The following is an 18,120-nucleotide window of genomic DNA, read 5'->3' as shown; positions in this document are numbered from 1 at the left end:
CTCTTGGCCTTGCCATGTACACGTGTTTCTTGGCTAGGAATATCATGGGGATTTGATGTTTTGAATTTTGGATTTAATTAACACAAGAAGAACCTTTGTCGTCTTAATAAAGAGACATGTTAAGTAAAACGACCTGCTGTATGTCTTGGTCTGCGTGTTAGACTATATTATTTTAGTCCCGCAAAATTGGCTCATCGATGCCAGCCACAGTCATGCTCCCAACCACTCTGTTACTTCAATTTCTAGGTACCTCATATCTAGTCCCGCTACCTCGTCTCCAACACCCATACCTCATTCCCAAGGAATCTATTTGGCCCTAACAACAGTATCTTCTTCACAATTGCTGCGCCTTCTCCCTAACATCCTCTTATCTTACCCAAGTTCCTCTTGCTTGTAAGCACTATAACTTCCTCCAGAAGACCTTACAACGCTCCCTAACACCACTGCATCTCGAAATTAACAGCCCCAACTCATCAGTTCTGATACCTTATCACCATCATACCTTCCCCAGTACTAGTATTAGTGTATCTACATCTTTACTATGTCACTTCTCCAGCGTTCACATACTCTTCAGCGTTATTAAACTCCTTCCAGAACGAGGACTTCCACCGCAATATTAATGTCTCCTTTCAAGCGCCAGTAGTTTGACAAAAATCTTGACATCTTGCACAAGTACCACCTTCCCGGCACAGTCATCTCTTCTATAGCATAAACACTTCCTTTCCAACACCCTTATTGCTTCCTAAACACAACTACAACCTCCGAAATACTTGCACCCCATAGCCAGAGCCAGTACCCTAAACTCGCTTCAAAATATGTTATACCAGTGCTCCATCTTCATCTACAGCATCAATGAAAAAAAAATTCTTTAAAATCCGTGTACATCCCCGGCCATGACAACCATCTCTCTCCAACGTCAGAGGCTAATCATCATTATAAATGCATCCTCCTCAGCACCTCTAGTGCATTTCAAACGCGGTTCATCCCCTTCATCACCCCAGCTCCATGATAGCAACATGATATTAACAGAGATAGTGGAGATCAAAACATGCTCACAGAGACTCTCTTAACGTGTTTAACCACCATTGTAAACCTCTAGGATCAAAACGACTCAAGAAATATTTTTCAGTGTCAACAGCTCCCACCTGCACCATTCATTTAATTCTGAGTTTACCGAAAGTTCAGAATACACTTAGACCACCGATACTGTAACGTTTAGAACAGCCTTTGATGTCCTTCAGTCATTACTACACAGTACCATTTCACCAAATATTCCTTTGCGTTCTACCCTTAGGAGTGGAGCGGGAGTACGTTGCCATCAACTTCGAAAGATTAGCAGAAGAAAGGAACTTCCTCACTCGCTTTCCTAATTCGTTGAAGAAACCGAAGCAGTTACCTATTCTTGTGCTCGTGAACACATTTTTTTTTTCTGCTAAATGGATTACATCAGCACGTGTTCAGTAGCTGTGACCATTGATCACCTCCCTCTCCTGAGGCCATCGTGATTATCGACGTCTCACGCTTGTCAATCTATGAGATTCGGCGACTTGTCTACAAAACCAAAAGTAAAGGCAGAGCTACAGCTTCTCATGGTTGCTAGAGAAGGCTTAGAGGTGATCTGATACAATAACAATCAATATTAATGATATTCTTTATCATTATAAGTTTTGATTATCTCGATTAAACAAGCAAGATCATTCTGATTTTATTTGTGTTATTGTGTTCAAACTCTTGGGGAAACGTTTCACCTCAAATGAAACCGAATACTTTTACCTCGACAGTTTACATGTGGAACGGTCTCGGTTATCAAGAGCAGTGCCATAGATACTTTTAACCATACAGAAGACTTGGTAAGTATTTAGTTTCGAATCCATGACTGGCAATAGTTGCGCCTCCTGAGGTATATGAAAAGTTAAAAAGGCTTTCCACTGAAAAATGTGTATGTCTCTCACTCTTTACTCTTATCACACTAATTCACGAGTTTCTCTTCACTTCCACTAGCACAAACAGCTAGCTTCGTTAGAACCGAATGGTCTGCTGCCGTTTGAACCCCTCTGTATTCTTTTCTATTAATTTTGTGTTTATCCATTTCCCTCCATCAAGTATGTAAACGGCAATCGTAACCCACGCAGATATAAGGATGTACATCTTACTCGTACCGCAAGTTCGGTGCAATTCACCCACACTCCGCTACCGTTAATGGTCTTAAGAAAACAGTTAGTCCCTTGCCCTCTCATCTCTATCCTACCCACTCTCCGTGCCTTTCCCTTTCCTAATCCTCGTCCTTCATGTCTCGGTCATCGACAAGGGAAACTCCCTGTCATTAAACATCCTACACCTGTCTGCTAAATGCGGGGTTAGTCCAGCTAGTGGAAACATCAACAGGTGATGGGCAAAGAAAGAGGGAGGAAGATGAGCGAGAGGGGCTTTAGGAATGAAGTCAAGCAATGAGACTAAAGCAAAGAGAGGGAGAATACAGCAAGGAATCTGGAGGGAATATGGTGAAACAAAAGGTTGGTAGGGAGGAGGTAAAGAAACGGGAAAGGAAACATATAGGCGAGTGGTAGGGAGAGATATGACTATCAAACACCAGAAGAGAGAGGTATAGAGGTATGAAGTAGAAGGAAAAAGGGAAGACGAGTAAGGTAGGAGTGGATGGAGAGGTAGGATGACGCAAAGTCAGGGAGAGAGAATTAATGGGAAAGAAGAGGAGAGGTACAACAGAATGAGGAAGGAAGATAATGTACATGTAGGCAGAGGTGGATGACGGATGAAAGGATAGATTGCAGAATGTGGAGTGGTACTTACTGGCGAAGAGGAAAATAATTCAAACGAACTAAGATCATTAAAAAAAGAAAAGAAGATCCAGAGTGAAATCAAAATAGCTCAAAGTCCGAAAGACGAGGTCAGCTAAGCATACATAAAAGAAATTTCAACACACGTTCAGAGTGTGGACCAGAAAAGTCAAGTGAAATTAGCCAAGGGTCTCTGTTAAGGTAAGACTGATATATGAGTGAAAGGTGAACATTAGAGGAAAAACAGTAATATACAACAGAATACGAGGAGTTGCCATTCGACAAGCATCCTTCTGCCGAGATGTAAAAAGAGGTAAAAAGTGAGCTTTCTCTACGGCCTCCCGCTTACTGATGTTGAATACAGGAGAGCCCGCCCCTGGCCACCTCCCTAATACAGTGTCTGGCCACCGGGGTCGGGTGTGGCCACCCGCTGGGTACCCTGATGGCAACCTGTCGGACAAGGGCCACCCACCGGTTACTCTGTCGGCAGTCTTTAGTGCAAAGGCCAACCGTCTGCTACCCTGTCGGCAGTCTAGTGCAGAGGCTACCTACCGGCTGTCTTAATGCAGAGGCTGTCTGCCGGCTGGCTATCTTTAGTGCAGAGGCTACGTACTGGCTATCTTTAGTGCAGAGGCTGTCTGCCGGCTATCTTAATGCAGAGGCTGTCTGCCGGCTATCTTTAGTGCAGAGGCTACGTACTGGCTATCTTTAGTGCAGAGGCTACGTACTGGCTATCTTTAGTGCAGAGGCTACGTACTGGCTATCTTAGGTGCAGAGGCTACGTACTGGCTATCTTTAGTGCAGAGGCTACGTACTGGCAATCTTTAGTGCAGAGGTAGCTGCTGACTATCTTAGGTGCAGAGGCTAGCTGTTGATTACCCTCCAAGCAATATTTCGTGCAGAGATTATCTGACAATTACTCTGTCCGCATCATCAGTCCCAGAGATGCTGATCATTTAGTTGGCACAGCGCAGCGCAGCAGGATCAATACTCACATACTTCACCAGTGAGTTGTAGTCCAAGTCATTTTACAGTCAATTTCTCTGCACTGTGAAGTACGCCAGTAACTTGACAGTTACTTTGCTGACAGCTTGTTGTACAGGTATTAGTATCCCTACCTAACAGTTACTCCGCCGATAACTTTTAGTACATGTACTACTCGCTGGTTACTCTGTCCGCAGCTTGTAGTACAGGTGCTACCCGCTGGCGAATCTGCCACCAGCTACCAGAACTGGTGCTGTGAGCCGGGTATTCTACAAGGAACTATGTGGAAAGGTGCGACACGTCGGTTACTCTACCAAGAACTTGTATTTCAAGGAATTTCCGCCGACTACCTTCCCAAGAACGTGTAGTACTGGCCAGCCCTTGAGGTATTGGTGTTATCTGGTGAAGTACTATGATCCAGGGACTCTTCCACTTACCAGTAACTTGGCCTCATTAACTAGAATCGCTTATCTTTAATTACAGATGGCTTACATTTGGCATCTTCCTCTCATGGGGTATTTTCTCACTCATGACTCGACGTATATATGAAGCACTCTGATTTCATCGCCAGAAAACAAATAACTTGACATTATCGTTTGATTCTATTTTCCTTTTCTTTCACTACTTTTCTCGTGTGATCCCCTTTTTCTTCTTTTACCATCACTAATATATATATATATATATATATATATATATATATATATATATATATATATATATATATATATATATTGTAGTAAACCACGTACACACATGAAATACTGTCATGGGTAAACTCGATGGAAAAATACATAAAAGCTCCAAGCTTTGGCGTATGTTTCACGCCGCTTTCAAGGATATAAAGTTACTATGCACAAGATAATGTATACAAAAACAGACTTTACCACAGCTGGGGAAACAAGGTACAGTTGATCTGACCAGATCGGTAAAGTGACCCGTGCCTCTACCTAGCAACGAACATCAGGTCAGCTACTGCTTTCTTTATTTTTGCCACATCTCAACAGAGATTTCAATTCAGATAATATCTCATTCATGCATTCCTTCATTCATGTTTATGGTGCTGTTAAATTTGATAAAAGAAGATTCAACAATAAGCTTCTCGACAAGTAACACATAAGGGTAATTTTTGACTACTCCCAATTCATTGAATGTTCAAGGTTATACAAGATTATTTGTGTTTTCCGTTCCCCTGTGGTTTTATAGTATATATATATATATATATATATATATATATATATATATATATATATATATATATATATATATATATATATATGTATATATATATATATGTATATATATATATATATATATATATATATATATATATATATATATATATATATATATATATATATATATACTATAGTGTATATGAACGTGTACATTTCAGAGAATATATGATGCCCGCCAGCAGCGAGGATTCGAACCAGGATCTTTAGCAAGGTAGTTGGGAACACTGACACTAATTTCATCAGCCAACCTACAGTTCCCAAGAGAGTATTCCATTTCATAACAAATTTCCCGATACTTTCCCTGACTCCGTATCATTCCCCACTCTACTACCGTACGAGCTGATCACCACCGATACGTTAATCTGATAATGGCCATCTTTGCCCTTGTATCTTTAAGCTTCTCAATACCCCTACCTATAAACTCAAGTGTTAGTACCGTACTTATTACTTAGACTTATAATTCTGTGGTCATGGTGACTGAGCAAGGGTCTTTAGCGACAAGCAAATCACCGTCCTAAGGGGTTCATTATCTTCTGTACCATACCTCTTCATTATACTCTCCTTGGAGTGAGATATCGCATTATTCCACCGTCCATAACTCACACTCATGTGCAACTGATCATGACCCTCTTCATCGCCGGGGAACCAGCTCAGCCTACACCTAAGTGCCTGACCAGTTCTTACAAGTAGTATTATCTAGGCTGCATCACAGTAAATTATAATGAACTTCATACTTAGCGCGATAATCATGCTAATACACCGCTAGGCACGGCATAATTATGGCGGTCGATAGGACCAAGTATACAAATCAAAAAGACACAAGACAGGAGTTGGGGGAATAGAATACCCTCACCTGATGCCTGACGCTAATGTATCCAGTGGACGGCTTGAACCCTGCTATTCCTGGGGTAGTAATTATCATCAGCCATCACATGTGCATAGCGTTTGAACATCAGGAACTATGACCCTTACAGTCGGTGGAGGGAAGAAATCTGACGTTTACTGCTGTTAATACTGGTCTAAGAAACGTTCAGGTCTGTGGGGGTTTAGGAGAGACTTAAGATCTGGGAGGGTCTGTGGTATACTGTGGCAAGGGGATCGGTTTTAAGCCGTATCATCTTGTGAATTAGTTAACGAAGCAGCGATCTTGATGTAGATGATGATGATGATGATGATAACCTGTGTGGTAAGTGGTTCGTCTGACTACCTGGGCGGAGGACCGAGGGAGTTGGTGAGAGAGAGAGAGAGAGAGAGAGAGAGAGAGAGAGAGAGAGAGAGAGAGAGATGGGGAGGAGAGTCCAAACTACTACAGACAAATTAGAGATCTCGATAGCAGTGCAAAAAATGAAACGCCCTTGGCTCCCCCGAAGCTTCAAAGCACTCGGGGAGGCTTCAGTCATATATATATATATATATATATATATATATATATATATATATATATATATATATATATATATATATATATATGGGTGTGTGTGTGTGTACACAGTAAACGATATTTAGTTTAACTTAGTGAATCTTCTTTCGATATAACCAAGAAACACCATAGATGCCTGCACGCCCGCCCTGCTTACCGAAGGTATACAAATATGCTACCTAAAACACGTTTGTGGATCCCTCACCCACATGCATCAAAAAACGTACACCATACACCTGTACACACTTCAGTCTTCTCTTCCCTTTCAAACTATTCCTTAACCCGTATCACCTCTTTTCCCTCTCCTTAAACCGCCTTATAAGAAAAAAAGGACCTTTCATTCTCCCCTCCTTTTCTTTTGCGCTGCTACCCCCTGCGCCTGTGTTTAACATGGCGTTTATTACCAGTCATTACACCGTGTGCGGTGCGTCTCACTTCAGGCATCTTTAGTTTTATGGAATGTATGTTCCTCAACATAGACGAGCACTTCACATCACAGACTGGAGAGAAAGCGTAAAGATACCGGGTTTTTCCTCGTCTCTTATTCATTCATATTCCCACATGTGCACCGCTTGCTTCACATCCATGTTTTATTGCGCTCCTTTTCACGATCAGGCTCTTATAATCACCAAGACACAAAATTTAGTTTTTTTTTTCTTAAAGAAGGCTGAAGTATATAGTATCGTTTTTATCTATAAAATACAAAATTGTGTTTATATAATTTTTTTTTATCTCTACGCCATATAAGTATTTGGGTCATACGTCACGGTTCATGTGAAAATACCCAACTCTGAGAAAAAGTCGTTTCGTCCTGTGAGAGCAAAGTCCAGGGGCTTCACACTGTAGAGAAAGTACCGCATAGTCAGCTAACTCAAATATCCAATATCTTGTCATATGTCCCCTCATCCACATTGTTTGTCCTTACTGAAAATCTGTGAAAAGAATGAACCAGATCTTCCACTGCGTCTGTCGCATTACCTGTCAGAGTCTACCTTACTTCTTGCAGGAACCTTTATCATAAGACCTAAAGCATACTAGAATCCCCTTGCTGCTACCCTCATTTAAGACCTGACAAAAAGTCAAGCTCAGCAACTTAATCTATGAATGTCGAATTCGCAGGTTTTCTCAGACGTGTCAGATACTATTTGTGAGCGAACTTAAGGAGCCACGACCTACTGGTGCACGAATTTAATGAGCCAAGACCTACTGTAATAAAATATCTTGTCGACGAAAGGTAAAATCAGTCATAACCTGCAGCAGGAACTTGTTGTGGATTATACCTATGTATGATGTAACGATCTGAGGACCAAAACCTGAGGAATTGTAAATAACTTGTGGCTAAGACTTCAGGTTACATCGCACAATTCATGATCACAGCTCGGGAACCACAGCTTGTGAATAGGACCTGGTAGTACTACGCCAGTGGATGTAACATGGAGACGACTATTCAAAGATGCGAATATTACTGGCACAGAGGATCAGTGATGACTTTCATTCGAAAACGGAAAAATAGTTCTCTCCCCAAAAACTAAGAAAATTGACGATCAAATATAATAGTGCAAAATATAACAAGTTCGACGGTGATACATACGCGTCTCATTTTCTTGTCATTCTTTGCTGATCATCATTTTGCCCATTTAAGCATGAAATCATCTAATTTGTCTGCTGGTTAACAGAAACAGCTTTGATGAAGCAGCTGTAACTGCAGACACAGGAAATAATAACGCTTTATTGCGAGAGCTGGTGTTTACATCACCCTGACAGACACAAGGCATGAAAGAGATTGTGAAACCCAAGAGATATAAGAGAGAGAGAGAGAGAGAGAGAGAGAGAGAGAGAGAGAGAGAGAGAGAGAGAGTAGAGATTATGGAACTTTAAAATCTTGAAACTGAAGAGAGAAAGAACAACAAGAGACGTGAAAGATAAAACTGCTCGAGATACAAGATTATGCGAGATATAAGAAACAGAAGAGCGTGAGAAAGATAGCATCGAGAGACCTGAGATATGAGAATGATCTCTTGAAAGTGGTGATGGGTCTTGATAAGAACCCAGTTGACATTCTAACGGAGAGAGATCAGAATTTTGATGAAGATAACCATTGAAAATAACTGCAGGAAATTGAGAGTTGATTAAGAGCCCGCAACAATGTGCCTGCTAACTTGATAGCTGTCCAAATTATTCATCATTTTGCTGCAGACTCTATGGTACCGTCTCGGCTGAACCCCATCTAACCTCCTTTTGACTGAATCAATTGAGGTCTTACTATGCGACGCACTCTACTCACGATCAAGTCAAACATAAGATTCAAGTCATCGAATTAGAAAGCACCAACAAACCCTATCTGCATGGCTGGCATTCTCGTCTGTCTAACATTGCGCAGACCTCATGACAGTGTTGTGTACCTCATGACATATCTTGCCGTGCCCCCGGACCAACTACCCTGCGCAGACCTCAAACGAATACAGTGTACCACCTGACCTGCACTGTGTATTTACCTTCTCATGCCCTCGGCTAGCCAACCTCGTAAAGAATTCCAACGAATACAATGCGCCTTCTGGCCCTCGCCGTGTAACGTTTCTTACCATGCTTTAGGGCAGCTTTCTGAGCTCACACCCACTGCCAGTGTAAAAATTACACCTTGGCCCTTATTATCTTGTGCCTAGCTTTGCTCTACGCCAACCACGAAGGTTTAAGAGTGTCTCTTCTAAAGCTCCTCTTTCTTTTCTTTTTCTAACCAATGAAGAAAAGAGAAAACTGTAGAAAGAGGAACAGAATTATAATGAAGACAAAACAACTTGATGTAAAACTGAGTGTATGAAGTACACCTGGGAACGTGGTACACTGGAGATTCCGTGTACAAAACTCGGATCAAAAGTATGTAGCCAAAGCCTTAGAGCATATATAAAGGAACTGGTTTTGTCTTCCCAGTTGATAGTGCTCTGGGCAGGAATGTAGGCTTTCCTTTGATTAATGCGTTCTCATTAGAGACATGGCACAAGTTACTGAAGTGTATATCATAACACTGAAGATGACTGAATATGTCTGAGGGCTGGACACGGTCATAAAAACAAGCTTTTTTTTTTCATTACTCAGCCGAATTCGCAGATATTATCTTTTCTGTAAAGTTACTAAGAATTGAAACAGCTATATTACCTTCGACAAACATTTCAAGTAGTCCTTGGGCTGACGACCACAGCATTTTAGTACTGGTAATCTATCCCTCCCTTGCTTAGTATTCTCATTTGACGAGAATTAAACCAAAATATTTCAAACCAGAATATTTCAGTAACTTGGTCATTGATCTCATATGCCATCCCCAAGGAACCTTCTGACGAAGAAGTAGAACTGGTCATATGAATCATGTTGTGAAAACGAAATGATAGGAAAACAGGATGAGAACGGAGATGCAGCAGGTGAATTACAAAGGTGAAATTGAGACGAGGTAAGGTGGGAGCTCTCACATAAAGTAACAAGTGATCATATCAAGAGGGCAGCATTCCTCACTAACGAGAAAGCACCTTACTTCGACGTCTGTTACTGACAACTTGGTATGGAGCGATGGAGGTGTCAGCAGCAGCATATGTCATTTAGAATTATGTGGGATACGAAATGTGAATCCGAGGGGTTAGATCGTCTGATATTCAAGTCTCATCAACGAACATTTCGAAGGGTCATCAAGAAGTTGCCATCCAATACTATCTAGTAGCTGCACTCCACTTCTGTTTTCAAACGGTATTCCAAGATGAACTTTCCCTTTCCACTGAGATTTCCTTATAGTAAACCAATACTTCGGAATGAAAGGAATGAGTCCTATATTAACCTGTAACAAGAATATATACAGCTAATAAACCCAATAAAGTATTCTAGAAACAAATACAGCTACTCTGAATCCTCAGCGCCCTTTGTCAGTGTTCTACGTGCAAACATTCAGCGACACAATCGAGACCGAAAGTGTTTTGTGCAATATGCATATCTTATCCTCCTCATTATCAACGCATCTGGGTCACCTCGGGACAGAGAGGCACATGAGGGACGATATTCCCAAAGCAAAAAAAGTAAAAAGAGGAAGTCAACAGGTTATTCCAAGGGCATGGCCATGCATGTTAAGGAAAGATTCAACGCCATAAAATGGTTTAATGAATTGTGGAAAAATCATATACGAGTCTGTATCAAAAATAGCAAATTATTATGGGAAGTTCTGGATGATGTATTGAGCAATTCATGTTCGTCGCCTGTCTTGAAATATTCCTTACATTCGGTGCTTGTTCTACAGATGAGGGTCTCGGGACTGATCAAGTACGCTTATCCCTCCCTTACACCTACAACTACGGATTCTCACACGAAACGCATCCGTCCTTGAAATCTCATTCACTATCTTATAGTCAAGACAGCTGTCCTCGTTCTACACAGTTCTTCATCATCTTAACTCTGATTTGAAGATGAGAACACTTCTGGGCTTAGAGCAAAAAGATATGATGATGGAATCGGATTTCCATGGGATCACACAACTGGCGGCGGAATGCTTACGTTTACGAGATTCTGTACAATGCCCAGGGGACAGTTTTCCTTTTGGCCCACTGCGGCAACCTTCACGTTATGTATTCTGTTGCATCACCTGAGCCATTCCAGATGGCTGATACCCAGCTCCTCTCTGAAAAGTTTTTCTCGTTTGTCTACATACAAACCACTTTAATAGCTTCATCTTGTGTAGGTTTATGATACGTAACAAACAGAACAGAAAGCTGCTTTTGACTGGACTTTTCTCTTCGAGAAGGCGTACTGGGTCTGTATGTTAACGAATGTAAGTACGCTTTGCGAGACAATCCTCCTCAAAGAATGACGTGATCCTTTTTATGTTACCTATTTTAGCATACTTTATCACCTTGAAAGATCAAGTAAAATACCATCGTTTCCCTTGCTGGTATAATTCAATATCCCTCCGCCATAGCTCATACCATAAAAATTTTCCCTTCAAATTTTGTCATACTTTTGTCATACTATAACAATTTTCCCTTCAAGTTTTGTCATACTCTTCACCAAAAACCCTAGGCTTGAGGATCACATCCTTCACTTACCTGGTTACATAACTCCACCCCTATCTCCCCCACAACTTTCCCCAGTACCACATGCCACCTTACCTTTCTGTAAGCCAGACAATGACCAGCTAGTCTCCTGCCGCAGGTCATGGCGGGGTGAACCAGCTAGGCGGAGTGTTCGTGAACGGGCGGCCGCTCCCGGACATGGTTCGTCAGAGGATCGTGGAGCTGGCTCACAACGGCGTCCGCCCCTGCGACATCTCCCGCCAGCTCCGCGTCTCCCACGGCTGCGTCTCCAAGATCCTCTCCAGGTTGGTAACCTCGCTGGTTCTGATGACGGTAATAAGGGTTGTGGTAAATAAAAGAGGTTGTAGAACATAACAGTGACATTATTGGGATCTGCATTAATAAGGATGCTGGTGCTAATCAGTATTAATGATGAAGGTTTGAAAATTCTTACAGTGACAATTCTAGGTTTCTTTCTCAGCTGGTGGCAGCATGGAATAAAGGATTCATCAAATTCTGATAAACATTATAATACTGTCAGAAAAAATAAGCATTGTGGAAAATTTCTGCTTGGGCGAGATTGATGAAGTATTTGATAGTGCATAGCGCATGGCTTTAGCACGAATAGAGGCTGAAATATGAAGGAATGGAACTGATGAAACATGCCGACGCGCAAAGAAGAGAAGCATGAAAGTTTTAGAAGGATTTTTTTCCTTTTATTGTGGAGAACTGAGCTATTGACATTGTCTTCTTCTTTTACTGTGAAGAGTTGAGCTGTTGATAATGTCTTCTTGTTAAGTGAGGTAATACTTCCCTATGCAAGTGGCTAGCTAATCCAAAATGTATCCATGATGTAGTAACGTTGGAAGGAAGTTCCTGGCTACCGCTGTCTGTCACCTGAGGTCAAACCTTAGTCCTTGAGTTGTAAAGGCGGAAGGTCATCTCTAGAAAGCAACAGAGGTAGAAGTAAAATTAATGGCCTATATGATGTGCAAGACTGGGTTGCTGTTCAGGAAAAATTGATATTGAGAAGCCTTTAGAAAAGCATGGTACAATTCAACATCAGCCACATAGAAAACGTCGATATAGAGTTTTGTGGTAATAGCAACTACAGTATCTGTATAGAATGACACTTCTAAAAGGATGTCGAGTCAATACACACTGTCCAACTTTCCGCAGTCCTTCCTATCTTCACAGCTTTCCTCTGATTTGTCAACCTCCTCCTCAATCCTCTTGAGTTTTTCCGTAACAATACCACTCCTCAGAGACCAACTCATACACAACTCTCCCTCTAGAGACTAGCTCCTTCACCCTAACTCCTCCTCATTCCATACCATCCCTAACTGTTTAAGTTCCTGCTCCCCTTAATCATCATCTCCTCAGAACCTGACTCTTCTGTGAATTCTGTTCCATATATTTTTACAACCCTATGTCTCCTTAGTGCCTCCACATCATCCTCAAATCCTGTATTTCCTCTGCAGGCCCTCTACCCCATTTCAACACAATATTTCTACTTCACTTCCCTCAATCCTTTTCTTCTCAGTCTCACTACCACCTCAACGACCTTCCTCTTTAATATCTATGCCATTCCCGTAAATCTCTACCCTCCTTCCTCAATACGTAGATCTTTTGTATTACCCCCTTCTTCCTCATCTTACCCCTCAGTCTCTGTATTTCTCTAATGACCCACCTCACTTCCGTGGGTTGCTTAGATAACACCTTGAATGCAGCGAGAAAGGACTGAAACGCATGCGTTGCAGCGCATCTGCATAATCCAGTCAGGTACCGCACTTGTTGTCCAAAGACGTGTCGGCGAGGAAGCAAGGCAACTGGTGTGTGGCACAATTATAGGTTAAGTATGCGCTGCCTGCGCTGCTAGTGTTGAGAGTAGGCTGAGCCGTTGATGGGAGGAATAATTGCGGGCTTCGGCACGCTACTTTTGACCTTTGGTGGTCAAACTGAAGGAGGGAATGTTGGGCTGAAGGCGTTTGGAGTAATTAGAGGCTATGGTGCACATCTACAGCCGCTGGTAGTTTTGCTGGAGCGGGATTTCTAGAGTGTGTTAAGTCGAAGAGAAAGTGCACCACTGTTGGTGGTGATGTAATTGAGGGAGTGAGCAACGGGCCAAGAACGTATGCTAATAAGATTAAACCGCGAGTGTGTTTCGCCTTGGCCTTGAAACCGTGGAGTAAACATACGATAATAATTTTTGATGAAAAGTATAACAGACTCCATGGTGGCCAGCGGGGCTGATCTTAAATCAAACGTGTGTATTGCCAATGACGCAGGCCCGTAAGAGAACAGACTAAATGCCACATCCTCATTTGTTCTCTTGAAGTATCTGGCATTTGTAAGTGGCATTTGGGGCTAGGGAGAGCGTATCAGAGGGTTGACAACGAGGCCATTCGGAACGCATTACGGATATGGTGTATCGGTTACTGTTCCTGACTGTGAATTTTTCACGGGCCACCCAGGAACGCTAGAGATTTGATCTCAAAGAACTTCGGCTACTTTTGTTTACCAATCATCTCTTCCAGCTTCACAATTCAGCAAACACCCGTTATCTGCGGGTCTGTAGTGGAGGCGGGGTCTAGACAGTGACTAACCTGGGTTGATGGGGCTCTCGCGAACCACAAACACACAACCTTCCTTCTTGCAGGTACTATGAGACGGGATCTATCAGACCCGGTGTAATCGGCGGGTCTAAGCCCAAAGTGGCCACACCTACAGTGGTGGAAGCCATCGCCAACTACAAGAAACAGAACCCCACTATGTTTGCCTGGGAGATCCGGGAGCGGCTTCTGGCAGATGGTGTGTGTGACCAGGAGGGCGTTCCATCTGTCTCCAGTATTAACAGGTGGGTTACGGCTAATAGTGACTAACGTGAAACCCATCGATCTTTTCTAGATATTACGAGACCGGCAGCTACAAAGCCGGTACTATCGGCGGCTCTAGACCTAAAGTAGCGACTTCCGTGGTGGTGGACACCATTGCCAGGTACAAACAGGAGAACCCGAATGTGTTCGCCTGGGAGATCCGAGACCAGTTACTTTCGGAGAATATTTGTACAAAGGAGAACGTGCCTTCCGTGTCCTCCATCAACAGGTAATGTCGGTAGTGCACCTACCTTGCCCAGCATGCCTGCCTGTCGTGGTCTCTTAAGCCCATTTTGCACTATTTCAAAATTGCTTCCCATAACATGACCAGCTGGCACCTTCCTATATGTTACCTCGGGAAGGTCACTTCATTTACTGTGTTTCTTTGGGAAATTCACTGTGTATTTGTATGATGCACTGTATCCAAATCTACTATTGATATGCCATTGTGGTTGTATGCGTATAAACACATACTTTAACTTGGAAGGAGACACTGGTGGCAACAGCTTATAGTTGTGGCTAGGTCCATGATAAGTGACGTGAGGGAGCAATTTTGTTTCAGGGGAAGTCTTTAAATCTATCAACCTTTTTAACGAATGTTATTATTGATATGTAAATGGAATAATCGTTATTGATGGAATTTTCAGTGTCTATAACCAGTGAAAATCTGAAAGCGAAGTCCTTCATCCTTTAGGGTAAATTCGCATGCTAAATATGCACACCGTAGTACGCATTCCATGTGGTTTAGTCATATAAATAAAGAAAAAATGCTCGAAAGACCAAGAAAAAGCAACTGTTTTCAGAACTGAATCAATGGTAGTGACTGCTAAGCTACAGACGTGCATTTGTGACTGTCTATCCCTGAGTTCTGTGTTACAACTGTTGGCGAAGAACATCCACGACGACGAAGTGCTTTGCTGGAATCTAAGCTCACGGGAATGTTGGTTTGAAACATGTAACAGCACTTAAGGGTCTAGATTGCCCTTTCTTAAAGGCAGTCCAATATTCATCAGGAAAATGATGATTTCAAAAATAGTATTTGCAAATTGTGCATGTAAGAAAATAATTCAGGAAGCTGCAAGAATTAAGAATTTGTGATGTAGCTAACATTATCACAGTAAGCAACAGATGAGTTTCTTTTTCTGAAAAATCTCAAAGGTCAGCGTTAATGGGTAAAATGAAAGAAGCTGATCCTTTGAAGTAATGCTATTACTACACTATTTATGTCAGCCTCAAAGTAGCTAGCTCTCTGCACGGAGTAGATAGCTAGACATACTGTCAAGAGATTTCCATGACCTCACCTTTTCGTATGCCCTTCATCCACTACTAAAGCAAAATTAGCAACTGGCCATTCAAATTCCTCTAGTAATGCTATCGTTTCGAGGCTCATGCTCTCATGACAACTGCTCATGTACAGTCACATTTCACATAGGCTCATTCCTGGGATTTAAAGATCAAGATATCTGAAAGGTACCTTTACATGCAGGGGCCGCCTGCCAGTCCTCAGTACCGTATATGGTAAACAGCGGAACTCTGGACTATAACACAGTGATGCGAGGTGTATGTTTACAGCCGGTGCGAGCCTTGGCTAGCCTCTTCCTTTTCCCTTATTTGCATTGCAGATTGGCTCGGGAGACCCTCCAGCTCTTCTGGTGCAGGTGTGTCTGCCTATCATATCAACCATTTACTCTGTGCATAAATGCATCATGGTCAAATGCAGTTAGATATTATGTAGTCATCTACATGTGCATTGCTCCTCCAATTTTGAGTAAGGGACTTACATGGAATGCCGATGAAAAAAAAGACAAATAGGAAATGAGGCCAGATTATACTGATGATCCTCCGACCATTTGTGTCTTACGCAACAGCCATCACTCATGAAAGCTAACCTCACCAGATGGTTGTTAGCGACGCTGATGATCTCATTTAGTTTTTGTGCTTCTCTAGAAACGGCAGTATTACTCCCGACCTTAAGACCATTCATCATCTGAGGAGTTGATGACTCCTTTTTAGGTTTTCGTTGGTCATTATGGCTGCCGAGGCTAGCCATTGGTGTCGGGTGGTGGTGGAGATAGAGACCGCAAAGACATTACCGTCATGGAACCCGCCATCAATAACCCATATCTCACCATCATCTGTTTATCTTTCATTTACTGACCTGCGCTACCTACGAGCGCCCTCATCACACCTTGTTTATCTCCGCCATGCTCTCTAGTACTACCGAGCCTTTCCCTTTCTTTGCCTCTCTTTACTCTTCAGTAACACCGTTTCCTTTAACATTATTGTGACTAGAGAATTGACTGTTGCGAGCTTGTGTCATAGCCTTAGATATTACTAGAGAAATCTGTAGGGTCTTATTACAAGGATTTCCATCGAAAATGGAAAGGCTTGGGGTAAACAGGTAATATTTTGTGCTCTGTAGAAAACAGAACAGTTGGACGTCACAGGTTGTCCTCAACGGTTTATTCTCTTGAGAGCATTCCATATATAATAGTTTGTCTCAAGAGTCGGATGACTCTTGTCTTGGTTACGAATTTATCATACGAGTGTTGTCCTTGAAGACACTCACGTGAAGGTCATCTCACAGGAACAACAAATATATCATAATGAAGAGCAACAAACAGATGCGTACATATGGCTCATACATCAGTGTAATGAGACTGATTACACATATGAAAAGTGTTGTAGCTAATTTCGCAAGATTATATGCATACCATCAGCAGATAACGCCTTCCCTAAATCTTAAGGGCTATATAAAAATCGACGCCACTCAAATTAACTTGGCCTTAATTCATTTACTTTTGATTTGTGGCTGTTTTCCTCAATGTTACTTCAGTCTATTCAAGAAAGTCCAAGAAGTAGTTCGACATCTTGCAGGAGCTAAATTTGTTGCATCACACTCAGTGCCGTGCATTCAAAGCTGAAGAGATGATCATTGTGTATTTAGCAAAGCTTGCATACCCGCTTCGTTGCTGTTCCCTCCTTCAAAAATGAACTACCAAACGAGTTACGGTACACAAGCCTCTCAGGTTATGAGTGCCCTTTTGCTCGAAATTAGAAAGTCTGTTCCTTGTATTTCCTCCTCATGCCAAATTATGGAACCTGTCTTGGTGCAGGAAAGTGGCTAGAATATACGGCCACTAGCACAGTTCAAGTACCTCTAAAATGAATGGTTTGTCAGACGAAATTATGATAGTAGTAAGATGTAAAGGTACTACGAATTTTAATGACTCTGTTATATGATATGCATTTCCATCATTTTCTTACTGCAATCTTAAGGTAGAATTTCTGACATATATATTCCTTCCCCCTAAAGATGATAGAGATCGTGGTACAAAAAATTCTAACAGTATTACGTGTAGTTATGATGATGTATTCTTAATCATCGCATCAACAGTGTCCCTACGAATAACCCGGTTTCTTGAACACTTCGTCTCCTGAAGTACTTCTATTGTCATGAAAACCCCAGTTTAGTAGTTAAACCCCTATAACCCTAAAAACCCTTAGATCACCTTCACTTTGTCATCCCAAGTCAGATCACCTTCCCGGCCACGAAATAGTTCTGGTCACTTTAACAAACACAGCCTTTATCGTGCCTACCCTTCACCACGCTTCTGACAATAATCATCTTCAAAATCCAGTTAGACAAGTGTTCTATAAGTGCAGGTATATACTGAATAGGCACAAAAGAATATAAAGTGATATTCCCTTTTTATTTTCCAGCACTAGGATTTGATAAATGCATCAGCGGATGGAATAGTGCGTAGA

At 41.9% G+C, this 18,120-nt stretch overlaps 1 protein-coding gene and 1 long non-coding RNA gene across 2 annotated transcripts in view; one reads left to right on the top strand and one right to left on the bottom strand.

Annotated features, from left to right (window-relative positions):
• Positions 1–18,120, bottom strand: part of LOC139755015 (uncharacterized) — a 146,671-nt gene that overhangs the window by 113,894 nt on the left and 14,657 nt on the right. Inside the window, exon 2 of the long non-coding RNA XR_011714016.1 lies at positions 11,573–11,800. This is a non-coding gene — a long non-coding RNA (uncharacterized lncRNA). The remainder of the gene's footprint in view (positions 1–11,572; positions 11,801–18,120) is intronic.
• Positions 1–18,120, top strand: part of LOC139754897 (uncharacterized) — a 66,027-nt gene that overhangs the window by 35,891 nt on the left and 12,016 nt on the right. The window contains 2 exon segments of the mRNA XM_071672723.1: positions 11,616–11,781; positions 14,384–14,581. Coding sequence (XP_071528824.1) covers positions 11,616–11,781; positions 14,384–14,581 — 364 coding nt within the window.

This window comes from Panulirus ornatus, chromosome 18 (assembly GCF_036320965.1).
Source record: "Panulirus ornatus isolate Po-2019 chromosome 18, ASM3632096v1, whole genome shotgun sequence".
Taxonomy (NCBI): domain Eukaryota; kingdom Metazoa; phylum Arthropoda; class Malacostraca; order Decapoda; family Palinuridae; genus Panulirus; species Panulirus ornatus.
Note: the sequence above shows the minus strand (reverse complement) of the source record. Positions and strands in the feature narration are given on the sequence as shown.